The 22,081-nt window shown below is 55.9% G+C and overlaps 1 protein-coding gene across 10 annotated transcripts in view; it reads left to right on the top strand.

The window, feature by feature from the left end:
• DGKZ (diacylglycerol kinase zeta) overlaps nt 1-22,081 on the top strand; it is a 42,183-nt gene that overhangs the window by 7,516 nt on the left and 12,586 nt on the right. For 2 of the 10 annotated variants that reach the window (XM_012789901.3, XM_012789893.3), the window contains exons 1-2: nt 4,940-16,605; nt 21,030-21,782. The exons of 1 other annotated variant lie outside the window; for it this stretch is intronic. In XM_012789901.3, the coding sequence (XP_012645355.1) occupies nt 21,049-21,782 (734 nt within the window). In that variant the 5' untranslated portion in view covers nt 4,940-16,605; nt 21,030-21,048. Of the gene's footprint in view, nt 1-2,370; nt 2,662-4,539; nt 4,898-4,939; nt 21,783-22,081 lie in introns of those variants that run through there. 7 more of the 10 variants (XM_012789947.2, XM_012789938.2, XM_012789860.2 and 4 more) reach the window with 5 other exon arrangements.

Raw genomic sequence — 22,081 nt, 5'->3', positions numbered from 1 at the left:
GGTGCCCTGGTACATTTCTTTTCCCCAGCTCCCACTTTCTCAACCAGGCCATGGAAAGTAGAACACCTCACCCTCTGGGGCCTCGACAAAGCCCAGAATAATTTTCTCACCCAGATTCCTCTTCCTGTGTATACCTGGGTGGATTCTGAGGGGTCCCCAGCTCCCTGATGCTGGCACATGTTGTCCTAGGAACTGCCAAGGGCATCCTCCCCAGCCCTGTGTACCTGTCCCTTCCAGCCTTGTCCTTTCCCCCCTCACCTGAAAAGCAGAACTGGCACTGGCAGCTTCGAGGAGTATAAGCTGGAGGTGGCCCTGGTCCCATAGTCAGAACTGCTCTGCCTCTCAAAGCTTCTAGCCTGCTTGCTTCCCCTCCAGGAACTCCATTTCCTGCTCTCTGCTGCTCCAGGGCTGCCAGAAGCCTCAGATGGAAAACAAACCCAGCCCCATTTCCTCTGTTTAACTGCTCCAGCTACTTGCAGAATGCCTAGGATAGGAGGGCAGGGGCCTGCAGCAGCCTCCTTCCAGAACATCAGAGTCTCTGATGGGCCACAGCATTCAGGACCCACCTTGAGGGATTCAGAGATGATGGGCTAGAGGGAGAACTGTTGGGAAAAGGGGCGCTTCAGGGGCATCACCTGGCCATGTCCCCAACCTTATAGGGGCAACAGAATGTCTTATTTAAGGGCACAGACTGTAGGGTTCAATTCTTACTTCCACCACTTACCAGCTGGGTGACCTTGGACTAGTAAGCTTAGCAGCTCCATGCCTTGATTTTCCCATCTGTAAAATGAGGAAAATAACAAGATCAACCTCCTAATTCCATTAAGAGGATTCAATGAGCTACTTTACATATTCAGTAAGGTGTCGGGCACAGAAGTGTTCAAGAAATACTAGCTATTGTTTTTATTGCTCCTGAGTATTCATTTCATTACACAGCATGCATTTATGAAACAAATATTTATTGAAAAATATTACGTTGCAGTGAGGAGGGAAGCAAAGGTGATTACAGCACCAGATGGAGCTTTCTAAGGGTCTGAATGGCATCATGTGCATCCTATATCTTCGGTTCCATAGCGTAAATGTTTATTGAACTGAACTGACACAGTTTCTGTCCTCGAGAAATTCACAGCCTTTCTGGGGGTAACAAACACGTATCCAATTAAAGAACTAAGTTTAGAGAAGTTTGACTAAACAATGCTTGAGGAAGGTACAATTTCCTCCCCAGAACCCACCCCAAGAGTAAGTATATGCCTTGGTATGTATGCACCAAATCCTCACGATGGCCTTGAACTTCAGCCCAGTCTGGACTCTGGAAACCTTTCCAGCTCCCACAGCAGCCCCCGGCTCCCTGCTCTCTGGCCGGGCTGGCCTCTTTGCTCTTCTCCAAATACATCAAGCACCTCCCTTGCTCATGGCTTTGCTCTTACTGTTCCTTCTGCCTAGAATGCTGTTCTCCCAGACAGGCACACAGCTCACTCTCCCCACGCATTCAGGTCCTTCTCAAGTGTCACCGTCCAGAAGGACTTTCCCCAAGCCCCTACCTAAGTAGCAGTCCCATCATCATTCTCTTCCCCCTTCCTATTGGCTTTGCTTGTCTTTATGCCACATTTGCTGCCTGATGTTATATTGACCATAGATTATGTTTCCTGGATGTCTTCCCTACTAGAATCTAAGCCTGTGAGGACAGACCCCTGCTTCCCTGCTGGCTGCTACACTCTCCGACACAGGGCCTGTGGAATGGACGGTGCTCAATAAGGATTTATTGAATGAATTAATTTGTAAATGCTTTCAGCTCTTATTTAACCCTCATATAACTCCATGAGCCCCATTTTACAGACGAGGAAACCCAGGCTCAGAAAAGCTCCCTGACACATGTATTTATTAATGTATCTGTTTATATCCTACCTTGTCCAAAAATGATTTACATGACTCAGAGATTTATGACCCAATCCAAGCCACACAGTTGGTAAGTGGCAGAAATGGCACATGAGCCCATGTCTTTAGGCTCCATCCTTGTTGCTCTGTTCACACATCACTGTTCTGTGTGCCCAAGCCTGTGTTGGACAGTGTGATGCACACAGAGATGCCAAGCAGAGAGCTCTATATGTGGGCCGGGCACCCCCAGCCAGGGTACCTGGTGGTTATCACCAAGTGGTAGACCGCCACCAGGAGTGAGAGGTGAAAATCAGAGAGGTTAAGCAGAGAGGAAAACCAGACTGGGGCTAAGGTGTAGATTCCAGCCCAGGCAGGCCTGGTGGCTGCCTGGCAGCCTCTGACTCTTGGGGCTGTCTCCTGACTGTGGGCTGGGCTTGTCCCTACCTGCCCCTTGCCCTCCTGTGCAGCTCCTCGCCCCAGCCAGCCTCCTGCCCCAGCCAGCGGAAGGCGCCTACCAGCCCCATGGTCCTCTGCTTGGACGGCCAGCCGGCCTCTAGCAGGGCCCCCTGGGTCAGGAAGTGCCGAAAGAGGAAGAGAGTCGCCGGGCAGGATGAGCGCACTGGGGGCTGGCCACAGTGTGGGGGGAAGCTGCGATGAGGCTTCAGCTCTGGGCCCAGCGGAGGCGCTGGGGACGGAAGAAGGGGAGCGGCCGGGGGCACTGAGGCAGATGTGGCGCTACCGTTCCTGGGACGTGCCACAGATCCCAGCCGAGGCACCCCGGACACAGTAGGTACAAGGGGGTGGAATGGGAGTGGGCACAGGGACCTCCATCCCTCTCTGAGCCTTATCTGGGGTAGGAGGTGGCAGAAGTGGGGTGACCCATCATTATCCAGCAGCTCTGCTGAGGCACAGAGGAGGGCAAGGGAGTCCTTGGCAGGGCGGGGAAGTGCTGATGTTGGGACTGTCGGGGGCAGCGTGGTGGGGGCCGAGCTCTCAGGAGGCCAGGAAGTGAGGGGGCTAACAACAGGGGAATCTGGGGAGAGGAGCTCCTACAGAGTGTGGCATGGGATGCTGAAGGCTTCTGGACCAGCCGTAAGGCCCTGTGCAAATCCGGTGGGCCCTTCAGCTGCCCTGATCTCTCTCCTCAGAGCTTGGTGTAAGAACCATTGGGAAACTTCCCTGAAGGGACCATGCACCGCAGGGGGCCAGTGTCTGATCTACTTGGGGATCTGTCTGCCCTTCTCCTGGCCACCTTGGCACCATTGCTGGCTGGAGGGCTGAGGCCCCATCTCCAAGCCTACAGGAAACTTGAAGGAAGCTGGGAGAAGGCTATGGGCCTCTGGGTGCTGGCTGTTTACCCAAAAACACTCTGGCCCTCAGGTCACAGCCCCCAGCACTGGCTATTTGTGGCTGGCCACAGCTGAAAAATGGGCTGCCCAAGCTCCAGAGGAGAGGGTAAAACAAAGGTGACCCAGGATGTGGCTTTGCATAGAAGGGTACAAACAGAACCAGTGGGCAGTTGGTGTTCACCAAGGGGCAGGGTTTGGGGAAGAGAAAGACCACACTGTCCAGCTTGTTGGCTTCCTTTTGTCATCCCCACTGGTGCAATCAGAGACTGCCCAGGCATGCGTGATAGCTGTGCCCCCACAGGCAACTGCTCTAGTTCCAACTGCTCTCATTTGTGAAGAGGGACAACCGCTGGTGCCTTGGGAGGTGTGTCCACGTGTGCGCGAGAGGTGTGTTTTTCTGGATAAGAGTATGCGTGTGTGTAAGAGGGATGTGTCAACCTGTGACCATTGTCCTGGGGGGTATTTGTACATGGAAAGCTGTGTATGTTCTCTGTGGGGTTAAGAATGAATGTGGTAGTCCATACCTGTTGTCCTCATGTGTGTGTGTTTATGAGTGTGCAAGAAGTGTGCAGGTGATTCCTGTAGTATGAGATCTATAGGCTCCATTGAATATTGTGCTGGGAAAATGCGATATGTTAGGTGAGAGGGCTGGAAACAATCGCTGAATAGTTGTGGAAAGATTAATTAGTATGAGAAACGTGTGAGCTCTTTGTTGGTGTGTGAGGGTCATTAAGTGACTTTGGACACCTAATGTGAGAGGCTGGGCTGGAAGTGTTAGTTTGAATAATGCGTGAGCATAGTTGTGTGTGAGGGGTGTGTTTGTTCTGCGTCCACGGGGAGCCCTGTGTGACTTTTGCTCCCGTGGGTGTGATGTGGGAGAGCCCAGGGGGCAAGGGTGGAGACTGAGCGGCTGTGAGTAGGCACGGGGTGTGGGCGAGCGGAGTATGTTGTGTGTGGATGTGGGCGGGGAGGTGGACAGCCGTCCTCGCGGGTGTACTCGTGAGCATGTGGGCTGTTCGGTGGGGGAGGGCTAAGGGGAGAGACCGGTCGGGTGTCTGGGTGCGCGCAGTGCAAGCCTGTCAGGCCGGAGGTTCAGTCGGATCCAGGCAGACCGGCCGCTCGGCTGGGAGGCGGGGCCTCATTTGCCCCGCCCCTCTAGGCCCGGCCCCGCGGGCCGCCTCGGCGGGCTGCGGCGCGGCCAACGACCGGCAGAGGGCGCCCCGGGCCCGGTGCCGCCGCGGGGCCGAGGGGGCGTGCTCGGCGGCGGGCAGGCAGCGGCCCGGCCAGCTATGCGGGGTCCTGCGGCCGCTGCTGGCGGCACTTCCTGGAGCGGCGGCGGCAGCCGCTTCCCCGGCACCTGGGCGTGGGGCGCGGGGGCGCGCGGCGCGGGGCGGGCGGAGCGAGCGCGCGCCATGGCCGCGGCGGGCTGCGCGGAGCGGGCGTGCTGAGCCCGGCCGCCTGCCCGGCATGGGCGTCTCCCGCGGGCCCGCCGCCGGCCGGGGCTAGGGCCGGATGGAGCCGCGGGACGGCAGCCCCGAGGCCCGGAGCAGCGACTCCGAGTCGGCCTCCGCCTCGTCCAGCGGCTCCGAGCGCGACGCGGGTCCCGAGCCGGACAAGGCGCCGCGGCGCCTCAGCAAGCGGCGCTTCCCAGGGCTGCGGCTCTTCGGGCACAGGTGAGCGGGGCGGCGGCGGGACGGGCACCGCGCTCTGGGGGACATTCCTCGGCTCCGGGCGGTTCGGGCCACCTCGGTACTGACATCGAGTGCAAGTCTACTCCTGGCACCGGCGATACGGGCTGTCTTGGCGTTGCCTCCGCTTGCCTTCCGCCCAGGTACGGGCGGTACCGGTCACCTGGGCACTGGCATCCCGTGGGGGTCATTCCTTGGCACCGGCAGTTTAGTGAGTCTCACCTGTAGTACCGTGGCAGGGTCAGCTCCCAACCTTCCAGCAAGGAGACAGAATCACCCCAACCACCTGGCACCAGCAGGTAGGGCCCCATGATTGGTCACCCACCTCTAGGTATTGATAGCACAGGGTCTTTGTGAGCCTCCTGGCACCTGTGAGGTGAGGGTCACGTTGCCCTTTGGGCTTTCATGGGACCCGATTGCCTACTGCCACTGCATGGCATCTGCAGAACAGGGCCCCGCTGTTGCTGTCACGACACATGGCTTGTTCCCAAGCACTGGTCACTGATTTAATTGCTCAGCATTTTAAGCCCCTCCTTGGGCTTGGGGGTGCCTGATCATCTGCTCTGCCTTGTTTGTAATTAGCAGGGAGATCCCATCCTCTACCTCTGCTAGGTAGTCAGTGTCTCTTCCCCTACTCACTTCTGGTCTTTGCCAGGGAAAAGGATGGGGTGGGCTGTGGTCTGGAATTTGTGCTGTCTGTTCAGGCTCTATCTCGCCCCCTCCCCCAGAACTTCAAATGTCACCATCTTGTGCCTGTGACAGAGCTTTGACCAGGACTCTAGTGAGGAACAGGGGGGAGGGTGTGGAAAGATTGAGTGCGGGCGGTTCATGGCGTGTGTGCTGGTCTTGGCTGTGAGCCGCTGCCTGTCCTCAGCCTTGGTGTGAGGTAAGGGACGGTCCAGCCCTAGGAGTACCCACCTGCCCCCTTGAGCTTTTTCCTAACTGACCCCTGCCCCTCTGCTGTCGAGGAGCTTGCAGCCAATCAGCCAAGGACCCAGAGCCACCTCAGACTGGACTCTGACCAGTTGGAGTCTGCCCAAAGCCTCCCTCTCACTTTTCTGCAGCTGCCTGGGCTTCATGGCATTTGGCCTCCCCTGAGCTTTGGCCTGCCCCTTCCCTGGGCAGACTTTACCCACCAGTAACATGAGCGATCTCCAGTTGTGCAGGTCGGCATATCTTTGTTGCTGACCTGTGCCCTCTGCCTGCCTTACCCTAGCCAGGGCCCTGCTTTTTGCACCTGTACTGTCACTGAGCCCACACAGAGATCTGGATCCTTACACTGGCAGATGGAGCTCCGTGGGCTCTTGTAAAGCCACGCAGGCTTCAATGTCATATTTAACAGGACAGGGAGTGAAGCTTCCAGTACCTCTGTTTTGTCACCCACAGCCCTGCAAGATGGAGCAGTTTACACCCAGCTCTGCAGGATGTAGCCTCCAGTGTTCACAGGCTCTGCAGGGGGAGGGAGGGGCTCCGCCAGAGGCTTCCTGTTGCTGCCCACAGGGCACCAAAGTGTTGGGCGCTTCTGACCTGTGTCTGTTCCCTTCAGAGGTTTGTGCATATAGGGATGAGCCTTAGGCACATTCAGGAGGAAGAACAGTAAGCAAGAGAACCAACAGGTACCTTTGTGTAATTCTCTAAAATAAGCAGGACAGGTGTAATTTCTCTATTTTTGTAGATGAGAGAAGCACATGGTCAGAGGGAGAAGTGATTTGCCCAGAGTCACCTAACAAGTAAGGGACAGAGACAGGGTCTGAATTCAAGTTGGTCCGATTCCAAAATCCACGTCACTTTCTCTGTACCAGGGTCCCAAACAACGTCACAATGGCCTAGGGAGCTTTGAGAAATACAGATTCCTAGATCTTACCTTGGGCATGTCTGACTCATCAGGTCTGGAGGTGGGGCCTGGGCATTGTTTAGAGCTTCCCAGGTGATTTTGATGTGTTACCAGGTATGAGCAGCACAGTATTACGTCACCCTGGAGAGCGTAAGTGCTCCGATGGGATGCCTAGTGAGAAAAAAATCAAAGAGCTCCTCTGGAAACACGTAAGGAGTGTCTCCTGTCCGGGAGCATTGTGCTGGGGGCGGTGGAGCCTTCACAAATGAGTACACTCAGGAAGCCCAGTAGAGTCGAGGAGAGGGCAGCGAGGTTGGGGGAGGCCTGGGAGCTTAGAAAACCAGTGCCCACTGGGGCTGGCCTCCCTCCCCTTGACTGATTGGGGGTGGGGGAGGCAGAAGTTTGGAACAGTGTACCTGCTCTGGGCTCTGACCACTTCAGTGCTGCTTGGCTGGTCCTGCTACCTTTGCCGGTTATCAGCCTCAGGTAAAATCCTCAATGCCCCAGCTGAAGCCAAGCCTCCGTCTTTTCCCAAGCTCCATGCTTGTTCTTAACCCAGCTCCTGCTTCTCCTGGGATGGCCACCCTCTGCATTTTCCCCGTCCTGCTCCCCCCACCCACAAACACACCTCAGGCCTTGGGGCTGAGTAGGGGCCTTACAGGTGAATAGCCAGTGCCTAGAAGGGAGGATCAAGACTGCTGAAGCTATGTGGAGAATTCTGCATTTGGGTCTAGGCTCGATGGGAGAGTTGCATGGACAATTAGCAGTGTCTGCTGGGCTTGGCAGGGGGTCATGATGGCATATGGGCCACGTGTTTGCCATCCCTGGGCCAGTTGGGTAGAGCAGCCTGTGAATAGCAGTCTCTGTGGCATCTTCCTTAAAGCCCATCTCTGCCCCCCACAACTGGCATCATGCTCTTGGAATCTGGGGAGCAGTCTGCCATCTCCATTTTTTTCTTTTTCTTTTTTTTTTTTTTTAGCCTAGTGAGACATAAATCTGAGCCACGATCCTCCCCATCATGTGAATTCCTCCCACCCCCAACTCCATCCCACCTCACTTCTCCTTGCTTGGAGCCGTCTGTCCCCTCCCTGAGAAGAAGGAAGAGGAGGTATAGGCCCTGCTCCAATCCTAGGGTATCCGGTTCTGAGCGGAGGAGGGTGGGTGGAACCTTCACATTCAGATTCTGTTGACCTAAGGGTTGGGCCAGCAGAAGTGGGAGGGAAGTTGACTCTGTCTCCTCCTCCAGGACCCACATGGAGGGAGGCCTCGCTTCTCCTCTGGCCTGGTCCCAGCAGCCTGATCCTGGCAGGTCACACAGCTTGCGGATTAGCTGGTTTTGCACCCCAGGGGCATCAGAAATTACCTGGCAGCTTGCACATGTAGGCATAAGGAGCCTTGGCGTTCAGAGCCCCTGGGAGCCTGCAGGTCTGGGCCGCCATCCCCTGCCCTTTATTGAGCTCAAAGTCACAAGCTCCCAGAGGGCAGGGACACACCTGTGGAACAGGTGTGAGACAATAGGTCCCATTTAGAGGATGCTGCCTGACCCCAGTGAACGAGGCCCTGAAGTCAAGGCTGCAAAGGGTGCCTGGCGGAAGCAGCCCCTGTTTGGGTTGGTTTTGCAATGAGTGGGGAGGGACGCCTCTCACTCAGGGGTGAGAACCCCTGTCTTTGGCGCCGGGATGTCTGGGAGCAAGAGGAAGCTTCTTTGAGTGTTTTGTCTTGCTCAGGGTAATGCTGGGAGCTGCCCAGGTGGTGGTGGGAGGCAGGTACAAGCCAGAGTCCTTGGGTTCCAGCCAGCTTGGGAAAGAAAAATGGGCCTTAGTGGCTGAGCTGTGTTCATCTTGCCCTGTTTGTGCACCACACAGGGTCAGGCGTCAGAGCTTGGAGACTGAGGCTGGGATTCTCCCTCCACTGCCACACACTGTCAGGGGAGAGCACAGGCAATTCTCGCCATTTGTCTCCGTGTCATACTCCAAAAAGGTCAAATTCCAGGATGTGGAACAGCCCAGGATTCTCAGTTGGCACAAGAGAGCACGAGAGTTGGTGTCCTCTCAGGCAAGGACAAGGATGGACCAAGTAACCCCCAGTCAGAGGAAGCCTTGGCCCTGGGCAGCTAGGGCTGGGGAGAGAGAGAAACAGCCTGCCCTCCTGAGCTTCCTGGAAGTCTCCCCAGAACTCACCAGCGTCCCCACACGCAGTGGGTGGGCAGGTTAGCCCCTGAGGCTTAGCCTGCACTGGTCTCTCAGAGGAGCAGAGGTCTGGGTCCCTTCTACCCACACAAAGGCAAGAGAGAGTTGGGAGGTCCAGGCGCCCACCCTGGAGCCTGCCTAGCAGTGTGGCTGGAGCGACACAAGGGGGCGACAGCTGCCGTTGTGGGAGGAGAAGATTCTCCTTCCGGTCGGTCCACTTGCACCAGAGACCTGTGTGGGCTGACGGCAGACACCTCCCTCTGGTGAGCTACCTGATCCTCTGGCTGCCAGGGCGGAGCCAATCAGAATGCAGTAGAAGGCAGGCTGGGTGTGTGCCTCCTTGTCACCTGGCCCCACCCCTCCCTGTCCCTGAAGATGAAGGTGCACGCAGCCAGGTTGCCTTGACTGAGCCAAGGTCTCACAGCTAGCTAGGGGTCATCTGGGACTGCGGCGCCATGTTCCTTCTCCCAGGCCATGTTCATTTGTGCTACATCACAGGACCCCAAGCCTCCCCTGCTTTCCTGAGAAATCCTCATCTGGCACCTTCCAACCTGCTCCCACCCCTCCTGCTCCCCGCCCCGCCTGCCCCTCCTGGAAGCAGCTGCTACACCTGCATCCTGGCTCCTCTTGTTCCTGGAGTGCCTCTGGGTGGTGCCACGCTCATTCCTTCTCTGCGTTCCATGTGGTGGCCCCTCACCCCTGTGGTTCTCAGCACAGGGCCTAGCTGGCACTCAGGTCACAGGTGGGCAAGGGTGGGCTAGAGCAGTGGCCAAACGCTCCCTAGGAGCTGTCATTCTGCCATCTCTCCTCTTTGCCCCCTTCCTTGGCTGAGACCCCAGAGATGTGGTTAGGTCGTGAGAGCAGCTTTGAGTGAGACCAATGGCTCTGTGGCCCAGAAGGGAGAGGACTAGAGAACAAGCCTACACTCATCTGCATCCTGGTGAGCAATGTTCCAGCTCATCTTTCTCTGGCGATTAACAGTTGCCAGAAGCTTGTAAATCCATCGATTTCTTGTAATCTTGACAACAACTTTGTAGTTATCTTCCCATTTTACAGATATGAAAACCAAGGCTCAGAAAGGTCAGAGGCCTGGCTTTGGATCATCCAGCTCACCCTGGAGCCCAACCCAAGGGTCTTTTCCTGACACCAGGCTGCCCTACTTATTAGCACTCTTTTTTTCTATTCTTTTATTTTTCGTCCCTAAACTAGCAGGGTCTAAGAAAGGCATTGAGTTCTCCATGGGGTTTCGTGAAAGCTTCTTGCCTCCTGTGTGAGTGGTGTGAGACCCATGAGGTTTTCTGCTCCTGGACCCCAAGGGAGAATGGCCACCAGGATCCACAGCAGGCAGCAGGCTGGGCTGGGAGCAGGTTGTCCTATAGTTCCCTGGCTGAGTCTGGAATGGTGGGGCAGGTCTGTGACCTTTTGTCTTGCTTCAAAGGTACAGAAAGCCCAAGGAAAATGTTCAAAGGAGCCCCTAATGTCACCCAGGGTTCAGTGGGTGGCCTGAGGGCAGAGGTAGAGCCTCATTGGTGTTTGGTGCTGGCCCCCTCTGCTCTCTCGCCCTCCCCCCTTCCTGGCGGAGCGCCAGAGCTCCCACGTGGAGGCCTCCCCCTGCCAGGGCTGAGGCCCATCACAGCACACACCAAAATAGCTGTCTGGGAGCCGGGGCCTGCACCGCCCACGCCCCCAGCATCTCTCGGGTTAACAGCTTGCCTGTCTCTCCGCCCCCCCCTTCCCCAGCTTGCTGACATTTTGCAGAGAGAGGTGGGGGCGGTTATGAAAGGGGGCAAGCTGGTTCTTGCTCCCCAGCCCACACAGACACCCCATTGACACAACCTGCCGCCACCCGCCCACCTCTGGAAGGCGTCCCTTGTGGGGAGACCTTCCTTCCGGCCCGAAGGGGTGGCCTGCCTGTTATGAGGGCGGTGTGGAGAATCCATGCTGAAACTATCCATGGAAGACCCAGGGTAACCCTAGGGAGCTGGTCTTCCCTCCAGGGGTATTTTTAAAAAATTATTTTGAGATCTTTATAAAAGCATTAAATATTTTGCAATTTAAAAAAAAGTATACAAATTAACATAATACCCACCACGGAGCTTGGTCACATCTTATCATTACCCCACATTTGCTTTAGGTGGAGGTGGCGGCCCCATGTCATTTTCCCCAGAGGAAACCACAATCCTGATTTTGGTGTTTGTTCTTGTGCCTGTTTTAAAAATGTTCCTCTATAGGTATGCATCCCTAGAAACATATTGTGCAGTTTTGTATGATTTTACCTTGGTTTAAATAGCATAGCGGATATATCATTCTGAATTTAGGTTTTTCCTTCAACGTTGTTTTAGAGAGTTAACCGTCTTAACCATGAGCTCTAGTGAATCCATTTTAACCATTCTTTTTTGTAACAGCAGCTTATTTGCCCTGTCTCCTATTGGTGGACATTTAGGTGGTTTGCAGTTTTTCGACATCGCAAGCAATCCTGTGTGTTCTATCCGCCAGCGCTTGGTCACAGGGTGTGTATATCTTTAGCTAGTTAGATGTTGCCAAATTGTGCTCCAAAGTGGTTGTCCTAATTTTTAGGCCTCTGGGGTTTTTTTTTTTCTTTCTTTCTTTCTTTCTATAAACTTTTGGTAAACTGAAGAATTGGTTACTGTGAAAAAATACTTTCTCCTTCAAGCCTGGGACAATGCCATGAGATTGTTGGTGGGTGTTAGCCCCATTTATCGGAGGAAGAAATTGAGGTTCAAACAGGTTAAAAGGCTTAGCTTGAGGTCATATAGCTGGTGAGAGGCAGAACCCCTCTGGACCTTTGAGTCCAAATCCACAGTAAAGACCTTTGTCCCTGTGTAGGATTCATGGGAGCCTCGGGGGCTGGGAGGGGCCCTGGGACCTGATAGCTGATTCTTAGAAGGTCTCTTAGGGGATTGGGGTGGGGAGTTAAATTTTAAATGAGGGGATAAGGGAGAAATGCTTCTCCTAGCAGATGGGGAACGGAGTTGCTACAGACACAGGAGAAGGCAAGGAGAGAGGACGGTCACCAGAGAAGAGTGGGAGCTGGGGGAGGGCATGTAACCAAAAGGTCCCTTTGGAGACTCGGAGGGAGACATCAGCATTCCCATCGGGGATGGGTTTCATTGTTGCCTCTGACACAAGAGCTCAACGCAGGCTGCAGCTTGTCCGCCCAGTGCTAGCAGGAAGGCCTCAGGGGTTGTGACTGCTGGCTATGACTGCCTGGAGCCCCTGGCTCTGTAAGGCTAAGCACGAGCCAAGCACAGGCCGTTGGCTTTTTGGTCCATTCACTCTTCAAACCAAGCCCGGCACTTCCAGCCCCTGGGGATGCAATTAGGAGCAATGTGAGGTCCTGGGGCTCACAGTCTGGTGGGGGACACAGACTTGTAAGCCAGTGCTGGTGGGCCAGAGTAACCGGGAGGGGCCGAGCGTGGGAGCAGCTAACCCTCCCGGGAGAGTCAGCGCCTGAGCAGACTCTTTAAAGATGAGAGGAGAATGATGAGGGAGAATTCATTCAGCCAAAGAGAGAATGGTGTTCCAGGTAGGGAGACTAACAGGTGCCAAGTGCAGAGGCATGAAAAGGAACCCTTGGTGTTTTGTTTGACAGAAGCATCTAGAGGTAGAGTTAGAGGTTGAGAGCAAGGACTGTGGCGTGCACTGTGGGGTTTGTGTGGTAGCTCTGCCACGAATTAGCTGATGAGCTCAGGCAAGTTACTTAACCTTGGCATGCCTCAGTTTCCTCATCTGTAATATGAGGATACAGGGAATGGGGAGATAATAATGCCAACTATTCTTATGAGGACTAATAGCTTAATATTTGTGAAACACTTAGAATGGTGTCTGGTAGAGTGAATTATGTGAGTATGCATCAAATAAAATGGAAAACTTTGAAAGAGAGACAGGAGGGGGATTGGGAGGCCTGTCGGCTACCAGGCCCAGGTCTTTGCATTTGCTCAGCTGGCAGTGGAGAGTCAGTAAAGGGTGAGTGGGTGCTGGGGGATGAATTCTGGTGGCAATGGAGGATGGTTTGGCAGGGAGGCACTAAAGGAACGGTCATTCATCCCACAGCATTTCTCCAAGGCCTAGCTGAGGCCAGGCCCTGAGACACAAAGGAAGAGACTAGCATATTTCATCAAGGAGCTCTGAGTTGGGGTCCTAGCTCTGCCGCAAGCATCTGAGACAGCCCCTCCTTCTCCCTCCTTGTTCCCTACCCTCACCCTGTGACTTGATATCACCAAATCCTGCTGTCCAGGTTTCATAAGGAAAGCCCTGGAGAGGGTGGAGTGGGTGGTGGCACCCAGCCCAGAAAGGGGCCTCCAGCTGTCACTCTTAGAGTCCTCTGGAGAGAAGAAGAAAGTAGCCATGAAAACCAAGGCTGTTGCCATCCCTTGTACCCAAAAAGAGAAGTGGCCTGGGCCAGCTGGGATCTTGTGGTTACCCCTTGGGTGCGGTATTGAAGGTGGAAGAAGCCCTTCTCTTGAGGCTCTGGCCCCTGCCCCACGGAATTCCCTGTTCCTTCCTCCTGAGCCGATCAGCGGTAAACACTGGACTCACCTGCCAGGTACTATGCTGGGTGTGCCCAGATGCACTTGACCTGGCCCCCAGTTCCCCTGGAGCTTATGTTCTCCTGGAGGAACAAGACATATGGACTCAGAAGAAGCGGCCCCAGGGGTCCATCAGCAGAAGGGCCAGATGGGTGGGGTGGAGCTCTCAGTGGGAGTGATGTGCTGTTGGCTGGTGCAGCTGCACTCAGGTGGGATTTTCTTGCCAGGTGGAGAGGGAGGCCAGTATTCTGGGCAGAAGGCATGCCAGGTGCAGGGGCACAGCAGTGAGCTGGGCACAGCCAGAATGGAGGACAGAGAATAGCTTGGCTTGGTTAGAACCAAGGGTTTGTGTCACAGCACGGGAAGCTGAGTTAGCACCACGCTGCAGGAGCAGTCAGGAGGATTTAGAATACACTCTGAATCCGTGTGTCTCCAGGTGTGGTCCTAGGGGTGCCCTGGCCCATTTCAGAGAGTTGGTGAGGTCAAAACTATTTTCATCATGATGTTTTAGAGCTACCCTGGTTCATGTGTGGATGGTGCAAAAGCCCTGCTGGGTTTAACTGCTGGAACCTCAACACAAATTAAGGTGGCGGTTCCCAGCATTGTGTTCCTTTTACTCCATGCTTTTTTTTTTAAGTAGCAAAAATTATTAATTTTATAAAGTCAAGACCCTTGAGTATATGTCTTCTTTAATATTTTGTGTGAAGAAATGTGAAACATACGGAAAGCACTTTTGCTGCAAAGCGAACTGTGATGAGGGAGAGCTCTTATGTGATGGAGTTGCAGGCTGTACTGGTTGCTTTTTTTAAGAACACCATTTTTACCTGAACACCTGACAGACTAGTCAGACTTGGGTATTGGGCAAACATTTTGTCAAAAATTAGTGAAGTGAGCCTGTGACTTCAAAAACAGTATCGATATTTGTTGCCAATGATAAAATTTGAGCTTTTGAACGAAAATGGGAATTTTTTTTTTTTTTTTTGAGACAGAGTCTCGCTTTTGTTGCCCAGGCTAGAATGAGTGCCGTGGCATCAGCCTAGCTCACAGCAACCTCAAACTCCTGGGCTCAAGCAATCCTTCTGCCTCAGCCTCCCGAGTAGCTGGGACTACAGGCATGCACCACCATGCCCAGCTAATTTTTTCTATATATATATTAGATGACCAATTAATTTCTTTCTATTTATAGTAGAGACGGGGTCTCGCTCTTGCTCAGGTTGGTTTCGAACTCCTGAGCTCAAACGATCCGCCCACCTCGGCCTCCCAGAGAGCTAGGATTACAGGCGTGAGCCACCTCGCCCGGCCTGAAAATGGGAATTTTTAAAACCTTTTTATCCACCTTCTAGAGCCTGACAGCTTCCCTGGACTTAAAAACTTTTCTGATGAGATCAGTAGTGATGTTGGCAAATGTGATTTTTGCTATTGTATAATGAAATGTGTCAACATTTGGCAGATCTGCATAACTTAGTAAACCAGTATTTTCCAGTGACCGAGACTTACTTGATGTTGCAAAATTCAAAATGCAAGATAGACCAGTGAAAGGTTCATTGATGTGGTTTCAGTTGCCACATTGCAACTAACCCTTAAGAAACTACCACTTGTCCTGTTCTGGTGTAGTAGCACAGAAGAATATCTATAATTACCTGAAAAGGCTGTTAAGATATTTCTCACTTTTATAACTACATGTCAGTGTGAGGCAGAATTTTCCTTCAACCAATACTTCAACCAGAACAGCCTGTGGCCACAGACTGAATGCAGGGGTAAATGTGGGAATCCAGCCGTCTTCTATTAAGCCAGACATTAAAGAGATTTGCAAAAATGTAAAAACGATTCTACTCTTTTTGTTAATTTTTTTTGTTTTAGAAAATATGTTTTTTTTTAATAAAAGTATGTTATTTATGTTAACATGTGATGGGTTTAAAGTATAACGAGGTCTGGTCATCAGGTTTGACCGCTCTAGACCTCAGGGAGCCATGGCAGAAATGGGAGCTGGGAGCTGGGGGTGGCATTCCAGGCGGAGTGCCCGTAACACGGGTTGGCCTCTCCTGGGCATTTTTTTTTTTTTTTTTTTTTTGAGACAGAGTCTCACTCTGTTGCCCAGGCTAGAGTGAGTGCTATGGCTTCAGCCTAGCTCACAGCAACCTCAAACTCCTGAGCTCAGGTGATCCTTCTGCCTCAGCCTCCCAAGTAGCTGGGACTACAGGCATGCGCCACCATGCCCGGCTAATTTTTTCTATATATATTAGTTGGCCAATTAATTTCTTTGTATTTTTAGTAGAGATGGGGTCTCGCTCTTGCTCTGGCTAGTTTTGAACTCCTGACCTTGAGCGATCCACCCGCCTCAGCCTCCCAGAGTGCTAGGATTACAGGCGTGAGCCACCGCGCCCGGCCTCCTGGGCATTCTTGAGCTTGGCAGAGCCAGAAGACCCAGCTGGAGTCCCAGCTCAGCCACTTCTGGGTGGTGGACAGTCACAAGCTTCCACGGGTCTCAGGTACCCAGTCTGTTCCCCGGGGACAGTGATGCCTGCGCACAGGGGAACTACCAGCCTCCCGTCTATAATGCTGGTGGAAAGTGCTTTCTAAGTTGTGAAACACTCCATGGATATTTATTTTTGTGGTTGTTTTGTCTGGAGCTGGTGTACTTAGCTGCCTCCGACCCCAGAAAACCTGTCCCGTGGCTGTGAGAGGGCATTTGGTGTCCAGCCCCCACTTCTCCCTCTTTAGACCTTACCCCCAAGCTGAGGCATGGGCTGGGCTGTGCGGGGCCAGGTGGAGGGGAGGCTGTTGGGGTGTCGCTCAGCCTGGCTCTGGGGCCTTTGGGAAGAGGAGCCAGGAGACTCGACTCACGCCCTGTGCTCGCCCGCCCACCGGCCGCCTGCCTGCTGCAGGGCCGGAGCCGCCTCTGGGAGAGGAAGTGCAGCCCGTTACCAATCGGGTTATTTTCATAACGGCTGTCTCAGGCTGGGGGAGGAGGGTGGCGAGGGGGAGGGGGCAGAGCAGCAGCCACAGCAGCTCACGCTCCAAACTAGGACTTGCTCAGCAGAGGCCGGCAGCCCGGAGCTGGAGCCATAGCCCGGCCCACAGGGACCCCTGCTCCCACCTGCGCCCTGCCTTCCAGATCAGGTCAAAGGGGGTTCCCCCAGCCCTTCCTTGCCCTTTGCTTCCCCTCCCGTGTCTGTGTGGGTGGGTCTGGGGAGGGGTGGGGCAGGGTGGGCCCAGGCACCACCATCCCTCGGTGGGGGGCTCTCGCTCTGCCAGGCCCCAGAAGCTGACGGAAAAGGGAAAGGTAGGGGTCGAGCTCCTGCTCACGCCAGGGCGGACCCTGTTGAGGTCGGTGTTAATTAGGCAGGCCTCCTTCTTTACTGTCCAGCCTGGCCCACCTGTTCCCATGTATGCTTTCGTTCACTTGTTTTGATTTTGACTGGCTCTTCAGAGTGAGTAGCCCAAACCCCAGGCTGGCCTGGCATGTGCCAGCCTTCTTCCCGCTTCCTGACCACCTCCCTCCAACGGGGGCTATGGGAGCAAAGGGACCAGAGGTGGCTTCTGGCTGGCAGCCGCTGGGGAGGCAGTTCCAGGCCCCCGCTCTGTGCTGCTGGAGGTGGGGTCACCGTGCACCTTACCCAGCCTTCAGTGAGCAGGGTGTGTGCGGGGGCCTGCCCACAGCATGGAACGAGCGCGCCGGTTGAACCCCACGGGTGGTCCATGCGAGCACCTCTGGGGGCAGAGAGTCCCTGGGGGCCAAGCCCAGTACCAGCAGCAGAGGGCATTCCATACAGCATGAGCAGACACCCAGGTGGCACCAGTTGCTGGCTCTGTTCCTCATGTGGTGGCCACATTGGGCATTCCTGCTTCCCTTTCTGGGTTCCCACCCCTGCTGTGGACAGACAAAGCCAAGGAGGTGGCACTATCACATGCCTTATGGATGTGGGCCCTGTCGTGCCCCTGCTCTCTGCCAGGTATTGTCAGGTACCCCACCTTCATCATCGCATCAGAACCTCCCTAATGCACTCTTCTGAGCCAGGTGGTATGATCCCCATTTTGCAGATGAGAAAAAAATTAAGGTTCACAGGTTAGTGGATGAGCCCAGGGTAGCCGTGGCAGATGCGGGATTCCAAAGCCCTTGAACTAGCATAGGGTGTGAGCTGGCCTGGGCTGGGAGGCTAGGTGGCTTATCGGCTCTTGCCAGTAGCTGACGAAGCAGTAGCCCACGGCCCCCTCTCCCTAGGGGCAGCTCAGCTGCCCGCAGCCATAGTCGCTGTCCCTCAGGGGTGTGTGGCCAGACTCCACTGTGCCTATCTCCTAGCATCCTTTGGCCTCCCACAGGCCCTGCCCTTGCCAGGCCCCAGTAGCCACCTGGAGGTTGATGGGGGCCCATGAGTCCCATCCCATCCCGTCCTCCTGGGGTGTGACAGGCTCCCCACCAGGAGGCCAAGGGGCAGCCGTTTAGCTGTGCTCTTGGTGTCAGAGCCCTGTGGGGCCTCCCCCAGTGACCTTTACATGTACTGTGTGGCGAGTTGGAGGTGACAGCGTGTGGTGAGAAGACGCTGCCGTACAGAGCTGCGCTACGGGAGAGGCCTCAGGCCCGGGCTGGGCTTCTGCAAGGCCCAGGAGCAGCCCCAGCAGAGATAGGAAGTGCGGAGTCGGGCACTTGCTGACCAGAGGACAGAGGTTTCTATGGAGACCAGAGGAACAGGAAACATGGGGCCAAGGGGGAGGGACACTGGGAGCACAGAGTCCTGGGTGCCTGGCATAAATGTCATAAAATCATACAACGTCAAATTGCCCAGTCTGACAGCCTCCTTGCACAAATAAGTAAACTGAGGCCCATGAGGAGAGGGCTTTGAATGTGGTCGTGCAGCACTGCTGGCCTGGTCTCCCTGGCTCTCTGCTGGCAGGGACTGCACGTCAGGCAGCTGCATAGCTGTGGACATGGGGCTGGTGCTGGGGGAGCACCTGCAAGCGGCACCCATGTCACCGGGGTGCCTGGCCCTATTGTCAGTGCGGGTCTGGGGCAGTAGGCAGGGCCCAGCCCTTACCACCACCCACAGAGCGCGGCAGCACCTCCCCCACACTCACTGTGGCCTTTTGTTTTCTGGGTGACACTAGCATCAGGCGGTGTGTCCGGGTGACTAATCTCCTCCAGGCCAGGCAGCTGTCACAGGGCGGCCTGACCAGACAGGCGGGGAAAGCGGACACCCTGGCGGCCGCGGGCAGCCAGGCCTTCCGGCTCCTGTTCCCCAGGTGCAGAGCAGACCTCTAGTCCAGGCAGAGCGGGTTCAGGTCCCAGCCCTGCCACCGACTGGCCGTGTGGCTGTGGGCATGTTACGGCACCTCCTGGAGCCTCAGTTTCCTCTTCTCTATAATGGAGCGTCTGGTCCTGCCGCCCTCAGGTTGTGATGGGGATCAAATGAGACGATAAATTAAAGCGCTTAGCCCAGGGCCGGTCACGTAGCAGGGCTTCAGTGCCTGGGATTGTTGTTGTTACCATGGTTCCCTTCCCAGCCTGTCCCAGCCTCGAGGCCCAAGAGGAAAGACCCCATGCCCCACCCCGCCTCTGAGGTGCAGGCTTTGCCATCAGGTGAACTTGGGTTCCAACACTGGCCCCCCACTGACTTGCTGGGACTTTAGCCACGCCACCTCTCTGCATCCCCGTTTCCTCATCAGGAACGTAGGGTAAGCCAGTACCTACTCCTTGAGGTCGCTGGGGTTTATAAAATGTGCCTGACACGTGGTAGGCTTAGTAAAAGCCATGATGACACAGATTTCAGGAGGAAATGAAGTGCTCTCTACATGCCTGCTCTCCTACCCTGAGCTCCCCTCCTGCCCAGTTGGTCTGGTTTGAGTGGGGCACCTTTTGGAATCAGGAGACCACTGCCCCAACCTTCCTGTCATCTGCAGCAGCTGGGGCCTTAGTAGGCAGAGATCCATAACTGCACCACCTCAAATTCTGCTTCCCCAGGCACGGCTGCCTGCACTAAGCACCGGTCACCAACATGCACAGGCTGCAGGCCGTCCACCTCATGCCCAGCACCCCTGCACCCGGCCTCAGCTGCCTGCTCCAGGCCCACAGGGCAGGAGCAAATCAAAGAGCAGGGTGGGAGGAAGAAGGTGCTGGACATTCAGCCTGACCTGACTCCTAGAGCTACCCCTTCGCCCTTAATCCTCCCTCCCACCATGGTTTCCCAAGGCACCACTCATCATGCCTACCTTCTGCCTACCTTCAGCAGGCCAAAGTATGTCTCCTGCCAGCCCCAGGCAGCACTGTCCCGTGGCTGTGGTTCGAGCCTTAGTAGCTGCCAGGGGCTAGGATGCATCCCTTTCTCAGCTTCTCCCCAGGCTTAGGGGCCAGGGCCCAGGACAGCCCCTGATGTGGGACACAGGCGGCCCTCGGCACCTGGGGTGTCACCACCCTGAGCCATACCTGGCCTCTTGCCCTTCCCCCACCATTATGAGAGATGAGGACACAGGAGCCCGATGCCCGCAGCCTGTGAAGAAGGGAGGGGCATAAAGGAGGTGAGCTGATGAAGGCAGAAGGTCCAAGGAGGCCGTGACAGCAAAGACAGTGCCCATGGCTCCTGCCTCCCTACGGGAGGGAGCTCTGGGTGGCTCAGTGTTTGGAATTGTGAGCAGCAGGGCTTCTAGCATCAGGGCCCAGGACGGTGTGCAGGTCACAGGCTCCCTTGACGGCAGAGCAGGAAGAGTTTCCAGGTATCACCCAGCACTTCGCACATGGGGTGTCCATAGTCCGCCCCTTCGGAAAGATGAGACAGAGCAGTCAGTACCAGAAAGTTCCTGCCATCAACCCTTCACATGTACAGATGCGCGCACACCCGGAATCCAGAGGCTTTTCTTCTGGCTTAAGCCTCTCATTGCATCCGCCTGAGTAAAGCAAGACTGGCACAGCTCCTCCCTGCCCAGCCAGTGGCTCTCCGGTTCTTTGAGGCCTGGTTTCCTCAGGGCCTTCGACCTCTGAACCAGACGTCAGACCCTCTCTGTTTCTGGGCACCACCCTCAGCCTGAGCAAGGCTGGGGGCTGAGAGAGTCTGGGGGTCTTGTCAGGACTGAGTTCCTTTGCAGAGAACCGTGTTTTGTTAACATAGCTGGTTTGTGCCGTATCCCAGGAGGGGAAACCTAAACCTGCCGATCTGAGTGGCAAAACAAAGGCCCAGTGAGAGGGAAAACCTTGCCCCAGGCCCCATAGCCTGTCTAGGCAGACTGACTCCCAGTTTCCTTTTTCTTTTCTTTTCCATCAGCTTCTGGCAAGGGGGGCGAAGTCCTTTAGGCCCAGGGCTCTGTGGATTATGGTGCCTGGGCAGGGGAAGGTGGGGTGGGCAGCCCGAAGCACCCTCCTCCCTAGGACTCCTGGGACAGCCTAGGATACAACTGGGGAGAATGTCAGTGTCCCAAAAGCTGGCCCCTAGAGCACCCCATTTACAGAGGTCAGAGGCCACAGCTACCCCCTCCCTCCTTCCCAAGTGTCGCTTCTCTGTTCTCTATGTGGGTACAGCATGGGCCAGCTGCTGATGCTCCAGTTCTCTGCCCAACAGCCACGTGCCTGCCCCTGCCATGGAGACTTTCTTTAGGAGACACTTCCAGCGGAAGGCGCCAGGCCCTGGAGAGGGCAAGCGGCGGCCCAGTGGCGTGGGGCTGCCCACAGGCAAGGCCCGGCGCCGCTCCCCGGCCGGCCAGGCCTCCTCCTCACTGGCCCAGCGGCGCCGCTCCAGTGCCCAGCTCCAGGGCTGCCTCCTGAGCTGCGGGGTGGGGGCCCGGGCTTCTGGACGCCGGCGCTCCAGCACCGTGCCGCCTGCCTGCAACCCCCACTTCATTGTGGAGGAGGTGCCCACCTCACAGCTGGCCGCTGTGGAGGCCCAGCTCCTGGGTGCACCCCTGCTGTTGGCCAGGCTCGCAGGCATGCAGGAGGAGGAGGAGGGTGTCCAGGAGGAGGATGTGGCAGCTGGCACATCAGGTGCCACCCAGCCAGGCACCACGACACCAGGGCCACCCCCACACCGGGGTGCCTGGCCACTGCTGCCCATGCCCCGCTGCCTGCGCCGAGGCTCCTCCCACCTGCTCCCCGTGGAGGCGGTCTACGACCACGCCCTCTGGGGCCTGCATGGCTACTATCGGCGCCTCAGCCAGCGTCGACCCTCAGGCCAGCAACCTGTCCCCGGGGGCCGAAGAGCCTCAGGCACCCCGGCTGGCCCCGTGACGCCTGCCCGTGTGCGTCCACTGTCCCGCAGGCGCCAGGTAGCCCTGCGGCGCAAGTCAGCCGGACCCCAGACCTGGAGCGCCCTGCTTGCGTAGGTATAGCGGCGGCCAGCAGGGCGAGTGGTGTGGCACGGGCAAGGGTCTTGCAGCTCTGTGTGGCCCAAGGGCACCCCACTTGGGAACAGCTCTGGGCAGCGCCCTGAAGTCAGCACACTCTGAAGGGCAGAGGCTCTTGCAGGGTCCTCTCAGCCTCTGGAGCTGCTGTGAGGCTCCTTGACCCTCCCTGTTGCTGTCCCTGCCTTGGCCTTGGGTCGAGGCCATGTGTGGTGAGGGCAGAGGTCCCAGGTGGTGGGGAGGATGTCGACTCAGGAAGTGCTCAGCCTCCGAGCCT

The sequence above is a fragment of the Microcebus murinus genome, chromosome 4 (assembly GCF_040939455.1).
Source record: "Microcebus murinus isolate Inina chromosome 4, M.murinus_Inina_mat1.0, whole genome shotgun sequence".
Lineage (NCBI taxonomy): Eukaryota > Metazoa > Chordata > Mammalia > Primates > Cheirogaleidae > Microcebus > Microcebus murinus.
The sequence above is the reverse complement of the archived record's forward strand: the minus strand, read 5'-3'. Positions and strand labels throughout refer to the sequence as shown.